Here is a 15365-nt window from a genome sequence, read left to right on the forward strand (position 1 = left end):
GTGAAAACACTACTTGTGATTGTCCATTCACTATACATTTTGGGGGGGGATTTAATTTAAATTTTAAAAATATATTTAATTCTCTCTTTTCTGTCATGTAGTTCAAATTTGAGAAACTAATATCTACCTCTGCTTCATCTCATGAGATGACCACCCTTTGGAGTTCATGTAATCTTTCCCAACTGTGGGAGATTACAGGGATAGCAGATAGAGTATGTACAGCAGATACTCCCAGAACTGTGCTGTGTTAATGTACTTTCATGTCCTCAATCCATACAGGGGACCTGTGCTGAAGTGAAAGTGTACAAGTTGGGTATCTTTTCTGTTGTGTCCTGTTTAAAGAAAGAGTCCTTCACTGTAACAAAGAAAGGCCTTACTCTTAAGCCAAGCATGGATTCCCGAGTGTCCTTAAATTATCCTCCAGGAGTTTTCAACTCACCAGTGCTGGTACAATTAAAGGTAAATATTAAAAACTGGTCAGTTTCGGGGTGCCTGGGTGGCTCAGTGGGTTAAGCCTCTGCCTTTGTCTCAGGACATGATCTCAGGGTTCTGGAATCAAGCCCCGAATCAGTCTCTCTGCTCAGCGGGGAGCCTGCTTCCCCCTCTCTCTCTCTCTACCTGCCTCTCTGCCTTCTTGTGATCTCTGTCTGCCAAATAAGTAAATAAAATCTTAAAAAAAAAACAAACAAACTGGTCAGTTTCTTTTCATAGATTTTGTGGGTCAGTAAACATGATCCAAAAAGGATAAAGAAGATACAGCTTTTTATTATACCAGTAAATGAATTCTTCTGTTACTTCTAATGACCTAATATACAGTGTTATTAGTGATAAAGTGATAATTTAGAGCATAGCTAATCTCATTCTGAAATAAATCCCTGCTGTATTTGAAAACTTTCTTAGCTACGTGAGTGTTTGTGTGTCTCCTTCATGTTATTTATTGACAAAAATATATGTTGAGTATCTATGATAAAACTGATGCCAGACATTGGGACAATTATGAGTCAAGATTTGCATCTGAGAGGATGACAAACAGGAGGCTAATCAATGAAAATATTTATAATTCTGAATATTTCATTATACTTAATTATAAAACAACCCTTTTTTGAAATGAGGATTTAAAATATACAAACACTATTTGCAAGGTATACACAAGATGTAATGGAACGTGGTTGCCCATTTTAGAAGATACACTTTCTCTGTATTTCTTGTTCTCACAGCCTGACTCTTCCCCCTTGCTTGCCTGTTTCTCCCAGTTATTGTAAATGGTTTGCAAGAAAGAAAAAGTAAGGAAAAAACCATATGATGAGCAATTTACTCGTAGATATTTTCCATAAACTTGAAATTTTAGAATCATGCTAGCTATTTTTATTAGCCATTCTTATGTGAGAGGAAACAAATAAATATAGTCTTGTTTTTCTAGTTTCTGAAGATCACTTGATCTAACAACAGTTCTAATTAGAAATTATGTAAAATGTCTATTTTGTTTTCTAGGTCATTTTGTTGCCTACAATTAAGAATGTTTCTCAGTTATTTATAACATAGGACAGGGAACCTAGATTTCAGAAAGACTGTAAAAAGGGGACCAAATGCTGTGTTTTTTATAAATTAATGCAGTGTTGATTCTATCAACATTGCACAAGGAAGTATATAAAACTAGGTTCTATCAAATTTTCAGAAAATTGGTTTAGTAATGTATGGATACTTTGCATCTTTTGTTATTAAAATATATGAATATATGTATTATTTTGTATAGGTTCAGCCAGTTGACCCATCCTTGGTGGCATATCTAAAAACACAGCAAGATACTTCTTACCCAGTAGTATCCACAAGCCCTCTGATCCATGTTAAGCACCCATCAATACATCCTTTCCAGAAGCCAGTCACTGTATTCCTACCTTGTGCTCCACACCCTGATAAAAAGACCCTTGGGTCTGAGATAGATCTTAAAAGAACAGCTAGTGCCACGACCAATAGGATCATACCTTTATACCTCAACCGGTGAGTTAAATCTTACTATCTCTGACTTGATGATAAACAAAGAAATGTAAATAATTGAAAAATGTAATTTTATGTCACATATTTAAATATCAGTATTAAAATATTATGAAACATTTTGAGGTGCCTGGGTGGCTCAGTGGGTTAAGCCTCTGCCTCTGGCTTGGGTGGTGATCTCGGGGTCCTGGGATCCATCTCCGCATCTGACTCTGCTCAGCAGGGAACCTGCTTCCCCCCGACCCCCAACTGCCTGCCTCTCTGCCTACTTGTGATCTCTTTTGGTCAAATAAAAAAATACATAAAAATCTTGAAAAAAATATTATGAAACATTTTAATATAGCAATAAAATACTGTGGATTCATAAAAGGTAATAGTTTTAGCTGTAACATGCCCAAATGTGTGCTATGTGATAAGGCTGATACAGAAGAAGTAAAATTAAATCTTGCTTTCAAAGAAGTTATGATATGGTTGATTATAAAGATGTGGTATAGTGGTTTTAATTTCTATATTTAAGAGTGTTCTGTAAATGTCAGAAAAGAATTAACCTGAACCTTTCCAAAGCAAATTAAATTTGAGTCTGTTTTGCCATATAGGTAGATTCTTTCCTAATTTTTTAATTAAAATCCCCACTGATAAGAAAAATACGCATATTGAGTTACTAGCCAGAAATAAATTCAAAGGACAGGTTATCAACAAATAGGATACACACAGAATAATCCTGATCTTAATTCTTATCCTTTCATTTATTTTTTTATTTTTATTTTTATTTTTTTTAAGATTTTATTTATTTATTTGAGAGAGAGACAGTGAGAGAGAGCATGAGCAAGGAGGAGGTCAGAGAGAGAAGCGGACTTCCCATGGAGCTGGGAGCCCGAGGCGGACTTGATCCTGGAACTCCGGGATCATGACCTGAGCTGAAGGCAGTCGTCCAACCAACTGAGCCACCCAGGCGTCCCCTTATCCTTTCATTTAATACTTATTTTCTTTTCCTAATGAAAAATGTAGAAGGGAATTTCCTACTCTTCAGTTCTGAAGGAAAAGGGTTTTGTTTTCCTCTGAAAAACTGGAAGAGGGAGAAACAACTTCAGACACTTAATTGAAATGCTAACTACTATTCATTAAGAAGCTTCTGTGTGCCAGGATTCCTGTGTATATCTTCTTATCCAATCTACCCACCATCTTATTTTCATTTTATTAGAGAGAAGATTGAAACTCAGTATGCGTAAGAACTTGTACAAGTATCTGTATCTACCAAGTGGTGCAATCTTGGATGCACCCACATATCTCTAGATCTACTCATGACTCTGAGTAGCTATCATTTATTTAGTTTGAGGCTGCAAGGCTGGAAATTAAGAAGAGGATTATTTGTCCTTTCCCACCATGTTTACAATTTGGGGTACTGGCAATAGTAAAATATCAGGTTATGGCTGGGAGAAGAAATTAAACTTTCCCTCATGTTAGATCAGTGAGAGAGGGCATAAAAATATATATGTGATCCAGTGATACGTACTTTTGCTACTTTAGAAATATATATATTTTTATATATATAAATATAATAATTATTATCTAATAAATATAATATTTAATAATTTATGTAATAAATATAAATATAATAAATATAATTATTATATATATTAAATAAAATAAATATAATTATTATATTTATATTCTCTATATATGCATATATATGCATATATAGAGAATATAAATATAATATAAATATTATATATATATATATATATATATATACATACAGTTGTAGTTTAGTTAATCCACATTCCTGTGTATCATGGTAAAGTAAAGTAACCTGGAGCTTCCAATTTAAAATGTACAGGCTAATAGATTAAGACATTGTGTTTTAGACATTTCCTGAAATACGTATATATATATTCATAAAGACAAGAACTTAATTGTTAAAATGGATTTTACCAGTAACCTGTTGCTAGAATCTGGTATTTCTACTGTATGTAGAGGATGGATGGCAAAGGATTGATAAAAAATAATTTGTGACTGATACATATTTTCCATCATCAAACAAAACCTCTCCATTTGTAAGAAAGATGATAGAAAAATAATTTGTCTGTCCTTGGTTGTCTATTCCCATAGTTTGAGAAATATAAATTTATCTCTGTAATACACAGACAATCATCTTTGGGAACTGATTACATCAGTGTTCCTTTGCTCCTCTTTTGCTATACTTCCACATCCCTCAGAAATGACAGAGTAGAATGCAGAGAGAAATTAGAGACAGCATTTTTCATTGTCAAAACTGAAATTCCCCTAAGTATAGGGATAAGAATAGAAACAATAAGAGCCCTAGTAGAAATCATGCAGACGGTGGCACATTTTCATACACTTAATTGATTCAAAACACTTAAAATCCAGTTATCCCAGGTAGGAAAAGATGACACGTGGTAATCCAGATAAATGATAGTCAGTAAAAATGATTAGACACTGAAAATTGATTTCTAAATTATGCACATGGATCTGCTCTCCAGATCTAAATCTCTTAAAGAGATTCAAGTGGTTGCCAAAATGGAAGTGTGTGGATGAATATTTATTCAAGATTAAGGAAAAAAGCCCTACATGGTTTCTTAAGGGGGAGAAAAAAACTTAATACCAATCAAAAATATTCCAAAAACAGAACAAAACCACAAAAATCAAATTATAGAAATAGGGAAGGAGAACATCGTCTTGACATTTCACAGTAACTTGAAAAATGAGAATCCCAGTTCCCTGGAGAGTATTATGGGAATCTATTTTGGAAACTTAGTAGTATCCAGTAAGCAAAATTTCTGAGAGGCAGAAAGCCATCAGGATACACCAGAGCAAGATGAGGACACAGGATGAGATAGAAAGATAACAAGCAGAGATGAAAAGGGACCCAGGTATGATAAGGAATCATTTGAAGTGATGTCACCTAATAATTATGGTTACCATCAAAGGAACAACCAAAACAACCATAAAAGATGCAATAATCAAAGGCATAGTTGAATTTAATTTCTTGATGTTGATTAAAGCCTTGAGTTAGAAAGTGCTGATTGATTATTAGACACAATTATGAAAAAGAAAAAAGTAACAATGCTTACATAGGCATGACTTGGGAAATGGAAATGTACTGTTTAAAGGAAACAATTCTGTAACAACCCATTTAGCAGAAACAGATTAAGTAAAAAAGAATAACATTAGTCTTGCCTCAGTCTCATTCATAAAAGCAAAATGCAGAAAGGAAAAGTCGATATGGCAAAGGATAACCCAAAAAACCCAAACAAACAAGAAAACAGCATGGGGATATTAAAGGAAAAAGATGATTAAATAAAATAAGCAGTTACATTAAATAGATATAAATGGGTTAAACATAATCTATACTATTGTTCATCCTATCCAAATCTCTAATACTTTTAATACCATCTATGCTATATTTGAGGTGATTTCCTTAGATTTGTCATGTATTTTATTATTTTTAAAATATTTTACTATTTTTAAATCAGCTGTTTCAACCATTCATCTCACTCATTGTAATACTAATTTTTAAAAGGCTATTGCTTTATTGCTTTATTTTAAAAATCATTTTTTCCACGATGCTTTGTTTTTCATTAAGCTTTCCATTTCTTTCTTTATCTCCTTAATCATTGTAAACACACTCATTTTATGGTTTCATTCAGATTATTCTATCACCTACCTATTAACATGTTTGCTATTATCTATTAGCATGGTATAATCCAGAACATTGTCTATAATGCTGATTCTCTCCTTAGAAATCTATTTCCAAGTATTGATTATGATTTTTCGTCAGATCAGCTTTTCTTCTCCCCTTCCCTCCTGCCCAGAGCTGCTTTGCGTGTTTGTTGATTTCTTGAGCCCATGTTCTAAGAGAGTTTGGTTGTTTTTGTTGTTTCTCATTTCATGGCCACTGCTGTCCTTTTGGGATTCCAGGTTGATGACTTAGTTAGTTCCAGCTAATAGCTAGGGGCTGCATATAACGTGCCTGATAATATGTTCAGCTCCAGCCCCCACACCTGGTGTGAGTGCATGGTTGGTGGGGCAGCGTGTGTGTATGGAGGAGACTGATGACTGTGGAAGTATCTGTAGAATCAATTGCTCATGTTCCCTAGGGAGAGAAGAGAATTCTAGCTTTTTGAGATTCTTTTAAAAAATATTTTATTTATTTATTTGAGGGAGAGAGAGTGAGCATGAGTTGGGGGGTTGGGGAGTGGCAGAGGGAAATGGAGAAGCAGACTCGCTGCTGAGCAGGGAGCCCTCTGGGGCTCTATCCCAGGACTTGGAGATTGTAACTTGAGACAAAGGCAGCCGCTTAACCTGCTGAACCACCAGTGCTCCTAGTTTTTTTGAGATTTTATTAATTTCCAGACCTAAGGGATTTCCTTTCTGGCTTTCGAGTTGCTCTCTGTGTGTCTGTGTGTTTAAGAAAGAGAGAGTTTTTGTCCAGCATTTCTATGTAGCAGGAAGATAACCATTTGTCATCAACTCTATTGGCCAAAGTGCAGATTTCTCTTTTTTTCTCTGTTTCTTTGCTACAGTATATACACTCTCTACTAGAAAATCCTTTTTCTATCTATGTTTACTTGAAGAACTCTGATTTATTCTGTAAGTGGTAGTTCAACTCTTTCCTTACGTGTCAAGACATTCTAAAATCTCCAAGAGGGACTGATTTTTTCTCTCTTTGTGTCAGTCCCATTCTTTCTGCATATCCTATATCATACCATAGTATTATTAAATTCTCTTTTCCATTTAGCATCACTCAGCACAAGTACAACATAGTAGGTGCTCAATAAATGTTGTATGAGTTAAATAAATTAATGAATAAATTTGTGGAAATGTAAATAGTATTAGTAATCCTTCTTTTTTTAAACAATGTTAAATAAGTATTTTATAATAGGCTCTGTTGTTATTAGCACTAGATATGGTAGATGCATTTTCTCTATCCAGTGGAGCAGAAAACAATAAAATGGGGGTCAGCTGGGTGGCTCAGTCATTAAATGTCTGTCTTTGGCTAAGGTCATGATCTCAGGGTCCTGAGATTGAGCCCTGCATTGGGCTCCCTGCTCAGCAGGGAAGGCTGCTTCTCCTTTTCCCACTCCCCCTGCATATATTCTGTCTCACTGTCTCTCTGCCAAATAAATAAATAAAATCTTAAAACAACAACAACAATAAAATGGAACCCTATACCAGCTGTTTGTTTAACATTCTTTCATCAAAGGGTGAAAATAGGTGAACATTTTCTGTGGAAATAGGAACACAATGAAGCACTCCATACCTCATAAAATTAAAAAGATAAAATCTAGTTGAGGCCAAAACATAATCTAAATAAAAAAATTAAATGTCTTTATTACACCACATTCCTTTATGTCTGAATGATTTCTGGGAAAAAGTCATCGAATTATGAACCAGAAAAGTTATCTTGACAATAATAAAAGGTGACATTAACTTATTCAATAAAAGTTTATTCCATATTATATTAAAAACATTTTATAGAATCAAATGGGAAAACATTTTTCTTCATGAAAAATGCTATTTCTGCAGAATGTTGTTGGTTTTAAGATGATCTTGTTCAAATGTAACATATACGAGAGTCATATATGAGAATATTTGTGAAATAGATATGTCATATCACATGAGAATAAAATAGACCAGTCGGTAAAACTACCATGTAACTTAAGAAATCAAAAAGAGATGATTCCCCAGAATAGCTGACACAGGAGAAGAACAGAGTTGGAAGAGGAGCACTACCTGATTTTGAGACTTACCTTATAACTGTAGTAATCAACGCAGTGTGGTGCTGGGGAAAGAATAGGCGAATAGATCAACAGAACCCAATAGAGAGCCCAGAAATAGATTCACATATATATATAGTTAACTCATATTTGACAAAGGAAAAAGGCAATGCAATGGAGAAGACAGTCTTCTGAAGAAACAGTGCTAGAACAAGTAGAGGTCCACGTGCAAAAAACATTGAATCTAGACACAAACCTTACACTATTCACAAAATTTAACCCATCATGGATTATAGACATAATAACAATAATTATAGACATAAGGGCACCTGGGTGGCTCAGTGGGTTAGTCCGCTGCCTTCGGCTCAGGTCATGATCTCAGGGTCCTGGGATTGAGTCCCGCATCGGGCTCTCTGCTCAGCAGGGAGCCTGCTTCCCTCTCTCTCTCTCTCTCTGCCTGTCTCTCTGCCTACTTGTGATTTCTCTCTGTCAAATAAATAAATAAAATCTTAAAAAAATAATTATAGACATAAATGTAAAATGCAAAACTATAAAACTCCTAGAAGATAACGTAAGTGAAGACTTAGATGACCTTGGGTATGGTGATGACTTTTAGATAACGACACCAAAGGCATGATTCCTGACAGAAATAATTCATATGCTGGACTTCATGAAATTAAAAATTTCTGCTCTGGGAAAGAATATCAAGAAAATAAAATGAGTCACAGATTGGGAAAACATATTTTTAAAAGACACATCTGATAAAAGAGTGTTTTCCAGAATATACAAAGAACCTTAAAACTAAACAATAAGAAGCAAAAAACCTAATTAAAAAAGGGTCCAAAGACCTTAAGAAATACCTCATCAAAGAAGATAGATAGTTGTCAAATAATCTGAACAGATGCTTTATGTATGTCATCACTGAGATGCAAATTAAAGCAAAAAATGATGCATCAATACACATCTTAATGCATGGCCAAAATCCAGAATACTGACAACCTTAAATACTGGTGAGGATGTGGAGCAGCAGGAATTCTTATTCATTGCTGTTGGGAATTCAAAATAGTACAACTGGAAAACTATTGGTTTCTTACAAAACTAAACATATTCTTCTCCTAAGCACTTCTTGCTATTTATCCAGAAGAGTTGAAAACATGTCACACAAACACCTGCATAATTTATTCATAATTTATTTATTCATAATTGTCAAAGAAGCAACCAAGATGTCCTTCAGTGGGTGAATGGATAAATAACATCCACAATAGAAAATTACTCAGTACCAAAAAGAAATGAGCTATGAAGCCAAAAAAGACGTGGAGGAATTTTAAATGTATATTACTAAGTGAAAGAAGTCAGTCTGAAAAGTCTACATGATACATACTGTATGACGTTTTGGAAAAGGCAAAACCATGGAGACAGTAAAAAGATCAGCATTGTCAGAGGCTGGAGTGAAGGAAGGACAAATAGGCAGAGTGCAGAAGATTCTTAGGGAGGTGAAAATACTCTGCATAATATGATGATGGGTACATGTCATTCTATATTTGTTCGAACCTATAGAATATACAACACAAAGAGTGAACCCTGAGTTAGACTATGGACTTTGGATGATTATGCTGTGTAAAGTGTAAGTCCATGAATTATAACAAAGGTGCTGCTTTGTTGGGGGATAGTGATAGTATATTAGGTATGCATATGCGGGGGTAGGAGATAGAGAATCTCTGTACCTTCCTATCAATTTTGCTGTAAGCCTAAAACTGCTATAGAAAAAAAAGGATTAAAAAAAAAGAAACTATCCTTGAAAAGTTCCCAGCAATGTCTATTTCTATTTGTGGAGCTTTGGAACAGAACTTTTTTTTTTATCTTGGGAAAAATCTTCTGAGTATCTTTTAATTTTGTGGCATGAAGTCATTTATCTCAGAGCAATGTATTGGGGGCACTGTTAGACCTGAAAAGGGCAGTCTGGAGTGCACATCTGCTGCTTTGTCTACCCAGACACTTTATTTTTTGGGGAATTGTATTACATATTCTGGAAATTGTTCTTTCCATCTATGTGAAGATAATGGGATTTTTCATGTTTTTCTATGTCTCTGTTAATTATAATTGAACACTTGAATATAAATAGGCCAATAAAATTCCCTTAATGCCTGAAATTTTGAAACAGAAAAAGTCCTTAAAAAATAGCAAGGTCAATTATTCTTGAATAAATAAATTGATTTAATAAAGGTTGATTCTGTTTTAAGGATCTCTTAATACATCAGAATGTCTCGTGGAGTGTGAGCAGGTGCTCTTCACTATTAGGCAGTACTAGATATGGAAGTTTGCTAATAGCATATAGACAAGGAAGGGTTTGTTTGCAGAGTTGTCAGGAACAGCTGGAATAAGCAAGATTGCTGCCAAATCATTTAATTTCAAGATGAGGTATATGCATTATCACATTAAAGTCTGAATTTGAAGAGATGGATGTGTTTACTAGCTTTACTATAATAATCATTTTACAACATATACATGTATTAAATCACCACATTGTACACCTTCTACAATATGTCAGTTACATCTCAATAAAGCTGGAAAAAATGAAATCTAATTTTGATCTTTATATCATTAAGGGTTTTTAAATTTTTATTTTAAGTGTCAGAAAAGGAAGCTCAAAATTTTAAGGAGAAAGAAATTCTTTGGTTCATGTAAATAAAGTCTGGGGATATGTTTATCTTTACATTTCCTCTTAAACCAGAAAGTACCTAGTCTCTCTCTTCTCTTTCTTCCTTTCTCTGTGCCAATTCCATTCTCTGACATTCTCTTGTTCCTCATGCTGGCGATAGCTACATCTTGATACCTGCATGTCCAGTGGAAATGGTGAAGCTTCCCCATGGATATGCATAAAGGCCCTGAGAATTATTCTTACTCTAAATCAATTACAAACCCATCCCTGAGCAGATCACTGGGACCAGAAGGATGATGCACTATACAGTGCAGGCTAGGTTAAGTTATGGCATATTAACAAAAGCCTGAATTCCCAAGGGCTGGTTATAATCTTTATATCTCACACATGCTGTGTTGTCATCAAAGGCAGGCTGCTCCTTGGTTATCCTTACTCTAGGACTCTGGCTGAAAGGCCGCCACTTTCTGGCTGCTGTCAAGTAGCAGAAGAAAAAGCTTTGGATAGATTCACATGAGTAATTAAATGCTTGGTCTCCAAGTGGCATTCACCGTTCATTAACCACAATCAGTCATATGGCCCCACTCAACCACAGGGGACAGGAAGTGCAGTTCACTCTGGAAAATGGTATGGAGGGTCCTCAAAAAGTTGAACATACAATTACACTATGATCCAGCAATTGCACTACTGGATATTTACCCGAAAGATACAAATATAGTGATCCGAAGGGCCATCTGCACCCCAGTGTTTATAGCAACAATGTCTAAATAGCCAAACCATGGAAAGAATCCAGATGTCCTTTTACAGATGAATGGATAAAGAAGATGTGAGATATATATGTATAAATATATAGATATCTAGATAGATACAGATAGATATAGATATCTAGATCTATATAGATATATATCTATAGATCTAGATATAGATATCTAGATATCTAGATATAGATATCTAGCTCAGGTTTTACATCCACCTTGACCCTGGAGTAGCACCATTTACACTACAGCGAGGAATCTATAAGTCCCCACAAAAATTTAAGGCATTGATAGAAAAAAAAGTAAGAATTGTCATAAGATCTATAGATATATATCTACATAGATCTAGATATCTATATCTATCTGTATCTATCTATATATATATAGAGAGAGAGAGAGGGAGAGAGAGAGAGATAGAGACATATAAATGGAATATTATACAGCCCTCAAAAATGAAATCTTGCCATATGCAACAACATGGATGGAACTACAGTGTATTATGCTAAGTGAAATAAGTCAATCAGAGAAAGACAATTATCATAGGAGGTCACTGATATCTGGAACTGGAGAAATAAGGCAGAGGATTATAGGGGAAGAGAGGAAAAAAAATGAAACAGGACAAAATCAGAGAGGTAGACAAACCATAAGAGACTCTTAATCATATGAAACAAACTGAGGGTGGCTGGAGGGCTGTGGGGTGGAGGGTTGGGGTAACTGGGAGTTGGACATTGGGGAGAGTGTGTGTTGTAATGGGTACTGGGTATTACATAAGACTGACGAATCACAGCCTAGCATCCCTGAAATGAATAAACAATTATATGTTAATTAATTGAATTTAAATTTAAAAATAATTTTTAAAAAGGAAGGGCAGTCCTATCATATGATCAGAATGGGGGAAAATTGTATTTTTTGCCAAATGTATTAATGAATGCCAAATGCACTATTTAGCTCAGGTTTTACATCCACCTTGACCCTGGAGTAGCACCATTTACACTACAGCGAGGAATCTATAAGTCCCCACAAAAATTTAAGGCATTGATAGAAAAAAAAGTAAGAATTGTCATAAGAAGAAGAAATCAAAAATACATTTTTTAAGCCAGTTTCTAGTAAATGGTCAAAGTTTTGGATTCACTTTGAGTGTATCTTCCTGTGTTAATAAATTATTAACTTCAAAAGATTACAAAATTCACTGTATTTGTAGTTTTAAAACAAAACCCCAAAACTAAATGCTATTTCTTCACTATCTCCCTTATTTTAAACTAGTCGATTCCCTGAAGGAATCAGAAGAGTCTAAAGTTTTCAGAGTGGACATTTTAAATAGGATTAAGTTCCTCATTTATGTCATAAGACAGCTCAACTTGTAACACTAAGGTAGATTTAAAGCCATAACTAATTCTTTTTTTTTAAGGTTTCATTTATTTATTTGAGAGAGAGTGAGAGAGAGAGAGCATGAAAGCAGAGGGAGAAGCAGACTCCCCTCTGAGCAGGGAAACTCATGCAGGGCTCGATCCTGGGACTCTCGGATCATGACCTGAGCTGAAGGCAGATGCTTAACCAGCTGAGTCACCAGACACCCCCCACCGTAACTAATTCTATTCACAAATAAAGATGGGGGAATGGGGCTTCATTCTAAGTAGCTAGCAAAAATGGTTCTGAAACCCTCGTGAGTAGTAGCATCATTAGACCATTTTCTCCACTCCAACATGGTCAGTATGGAGGACTTCTTCCTCAGTGAGTAATATAAACCCATTTAAGTGAATTCAGGAAAAGAAAGGTTTATTGTAAGGACATCTCTAGGACTACATGAATTCCATCTCTAGGACTACATGAATCCTTTCATTGTGATTTTTCTCCTTTTCTCTTTTAGCATCTCCTCTATTTTTCCCTTCTTACTAATCTCTGTGCTTATTATTTTCATAATCCAGGGCAGTGCAGCTAAAAGACAAGTTATAATTTCTGAGCCTCTTAGACAAATTCCGAAGAAAAAGGATAAAATATTTTTCAGTGCTTAAAATTGGTCTACTGTGAGTCAGTCCAGCTCTGGCTGATGGAAGGTAGCACATGATACATACAACTGCCCCTTTTAGGGGATCTGAGTGGAGTAGGTTAAAAAGGAAGGAGCACTATACAAGAAAGCTAATTTCTATGTCTGCTGTAGGAAGTAGGATGAGAATTTTTTTTTTACGATGAGAATATTAATGGCATTAATGCTTAGTATAATTATAAGTGCTTTACAAATACTGATTTCATTCCATGATGTAGATACTGATGTTGCTCCCATACTATGAATAAGGAAACGGTGATACAGAAAGAACAAATATCTTGTCCATGGTTGGATAATTAATAAGATGCAGATTTACCAAGGATTTGAAAGTAGAAACTCTTGCTCCCAAGTCTGTGATCTCCCCTATCAGGCACCTCTACTAATCTTGGCTCTCCTAAGGCATTTGTACTTACCAGCAAGTTTATTCATGTTTTGGGGTTTTCCCTTAACTCTTGTCAGTAATAAAATACTTCTCGTTCTCAAAAGCTTATCACAAATATTAACCTTTCCACTTTGCAAGCTTCCCTGAGCCTTTCCTTCTGCTCTAAGCCATCCTGCACATTCCCTTAATTACCACACTGATCACCTTGTCCTGTGTTTGGATAATACAGTAATCCTGTTAGCTTCTGCAAAGCAAGGGCTGTATATTTCTTATCTTTGTATTCCTGGTGCCTGGCATAATTACTGGCCCATAGAATACCACAATGTATTGTTATTGAATTATTCGCTTAATGAAAGAATGAATGCCTTAAATAAGATTTATGCCACGCAAATTTTACCAGTCTTTCTTCTGTTACCATTATATAGGACAAAAAGCGCTTCGCTAAGAAAACCTGGGAACAATGCCTGTGAACCTTTGAAACTACTGGGATTCAGAAGCCGAGACAGTGATTGGTTTGGTCTGGATGATGTGGTGGTGAGAAACATACAGAGTGGCTTGGTAGCATTTGAACTGTGTGAACATTTAGAGAGGTAATACAATGGTAATCACTAAAAGTTGATGATACTATATCCTGATGACTTACAATTGATATTTATAGAAATGGAACTATAGGATTAAATTTTTTATTCTTCAAATAAGCGTAACAATAGTTCTTCAGAGTGTGCTTCAAACGTCAGCCGGGATTGATACGAATACGCTGTCTATAATTTCATTCATGAGAGTTTCATAAGTGCTTTTGGAAAGCCCTCATAACTTAGACCTATTGTTTAAGGTTTCTTTTAACTCCCAAATAGTTTTAAAATAGCACCTTTATTTATGAAATTCCATAAAGACAGTAATTTGCTGTTCCTACTATGCTCATCTCATAACTGTGTATATGTAAACTGAATTTGTTATTTCTGTGTCCTCATTTTGCTTTCTCATTTCCATGCTTTCTAGACAGTTCATTATGAAAAGGGTTTTAGACACTTTTCAAGCTCGTGAGGAGCAGACACTCGTAAAGAGAAGGCAATCCTATGGCTAAAGACAGCTTTTATTTTAAAATGGAAGATCTTACATCTACAATTGTCTTGGGTCAGAAATGAAGTCTAAGATGAGAATTTATTGATTTATTGAGGGAGAACTCTTAGATGAATCTTGTAAGGCAATGAAAGAAATAAGTAGGGCAAAGGAGTAAGATCGGAAAACCTCTGGTTTCAGTAGAAGTTTTACCTCAGCCTGATACCTCAGGGAAGCTCTAGAACATGAGGACCGAGAAAGATGGCTTTATACCCCTGCATCGGTCAGTCCCTGTCTGTGGGTGCAGGGATGTTCTGGCTGAGGGGGCTCCTGTAGGGTAATTCTCTGGAGAAAAGTCGGGGGAAATGTGTGAAAGGGCAGTGATCCAGCTCAGAGAAAGGCGTATTTATTAGTCTGCCAGGCTGCCCTAAAACAGTCCCACAAACTAGGTGGCTTTGACAACAGGAATGTATTGGCTCATCATTCTAGAGGCTAGAAGTCCAAGATCAAATTGTTATAAGGTTCCTTCCTTCTGAGGACTATGAGGAAGGATCTGTTCCAGGCCTTTTCCCCTTGACTTTTAGAGGGCCATTGTCATGTTCACATGGCGTTCCCTGTGTATGCATATTTTTATGTCCAGATTTCCCCTTTTTATGACACCAGTAATATTGGGTTAGGATATATCTACTGACCTCATGTTAACTTGATTACCTCTGTCAAGACCCTACCTCCAAATAAA

At 35.4% G+C, this 15365-nt stretch overlaps 1 protein-coding gene across 1 annotated transcript in view; it reads left to right on the top strand.

Annotated features, from left to right (window-relative positions):
• Nucleotides 1–15365, top strand: part of DTHD1 (death domain containing 1) — a 79986-nt gene that overhangs the window by 23068 nt on the left and 41553 nt on the right. The window contains exons 5-7 of the mRNA XM_045076353.1: nt 280–459; nt 1754–1998; nt 13993–14157. Coding sequence (XP_044932288.1) covers nt 280–459; nt 1754–1998; nt 13993–14157 — 590 coding nt within the window. The remainder of the gene's footprint in view (nt 1–279; nt 460–1753; nt 1999–13992; nt 14158–15365) is intronic.

The sequence above is a fragment of the Mustela putorius genome, unplaced genomic scaffold (assembly GCF_011764305.1).
Source record: "Mustela putorius furo isolate JIRA1106 unplaced genomic scaffold, ASM1176430v1.1 tig00000083_pilon_pilon_pilon, whole genome shotgun sequence".
Classification (NCBI taxonomy): domain Eukaryota; kingdom Metazoa; phylum Chordata; class Mammalia; order Carnivora; family Mustelidae; genus Mustela; species Mustela putorius.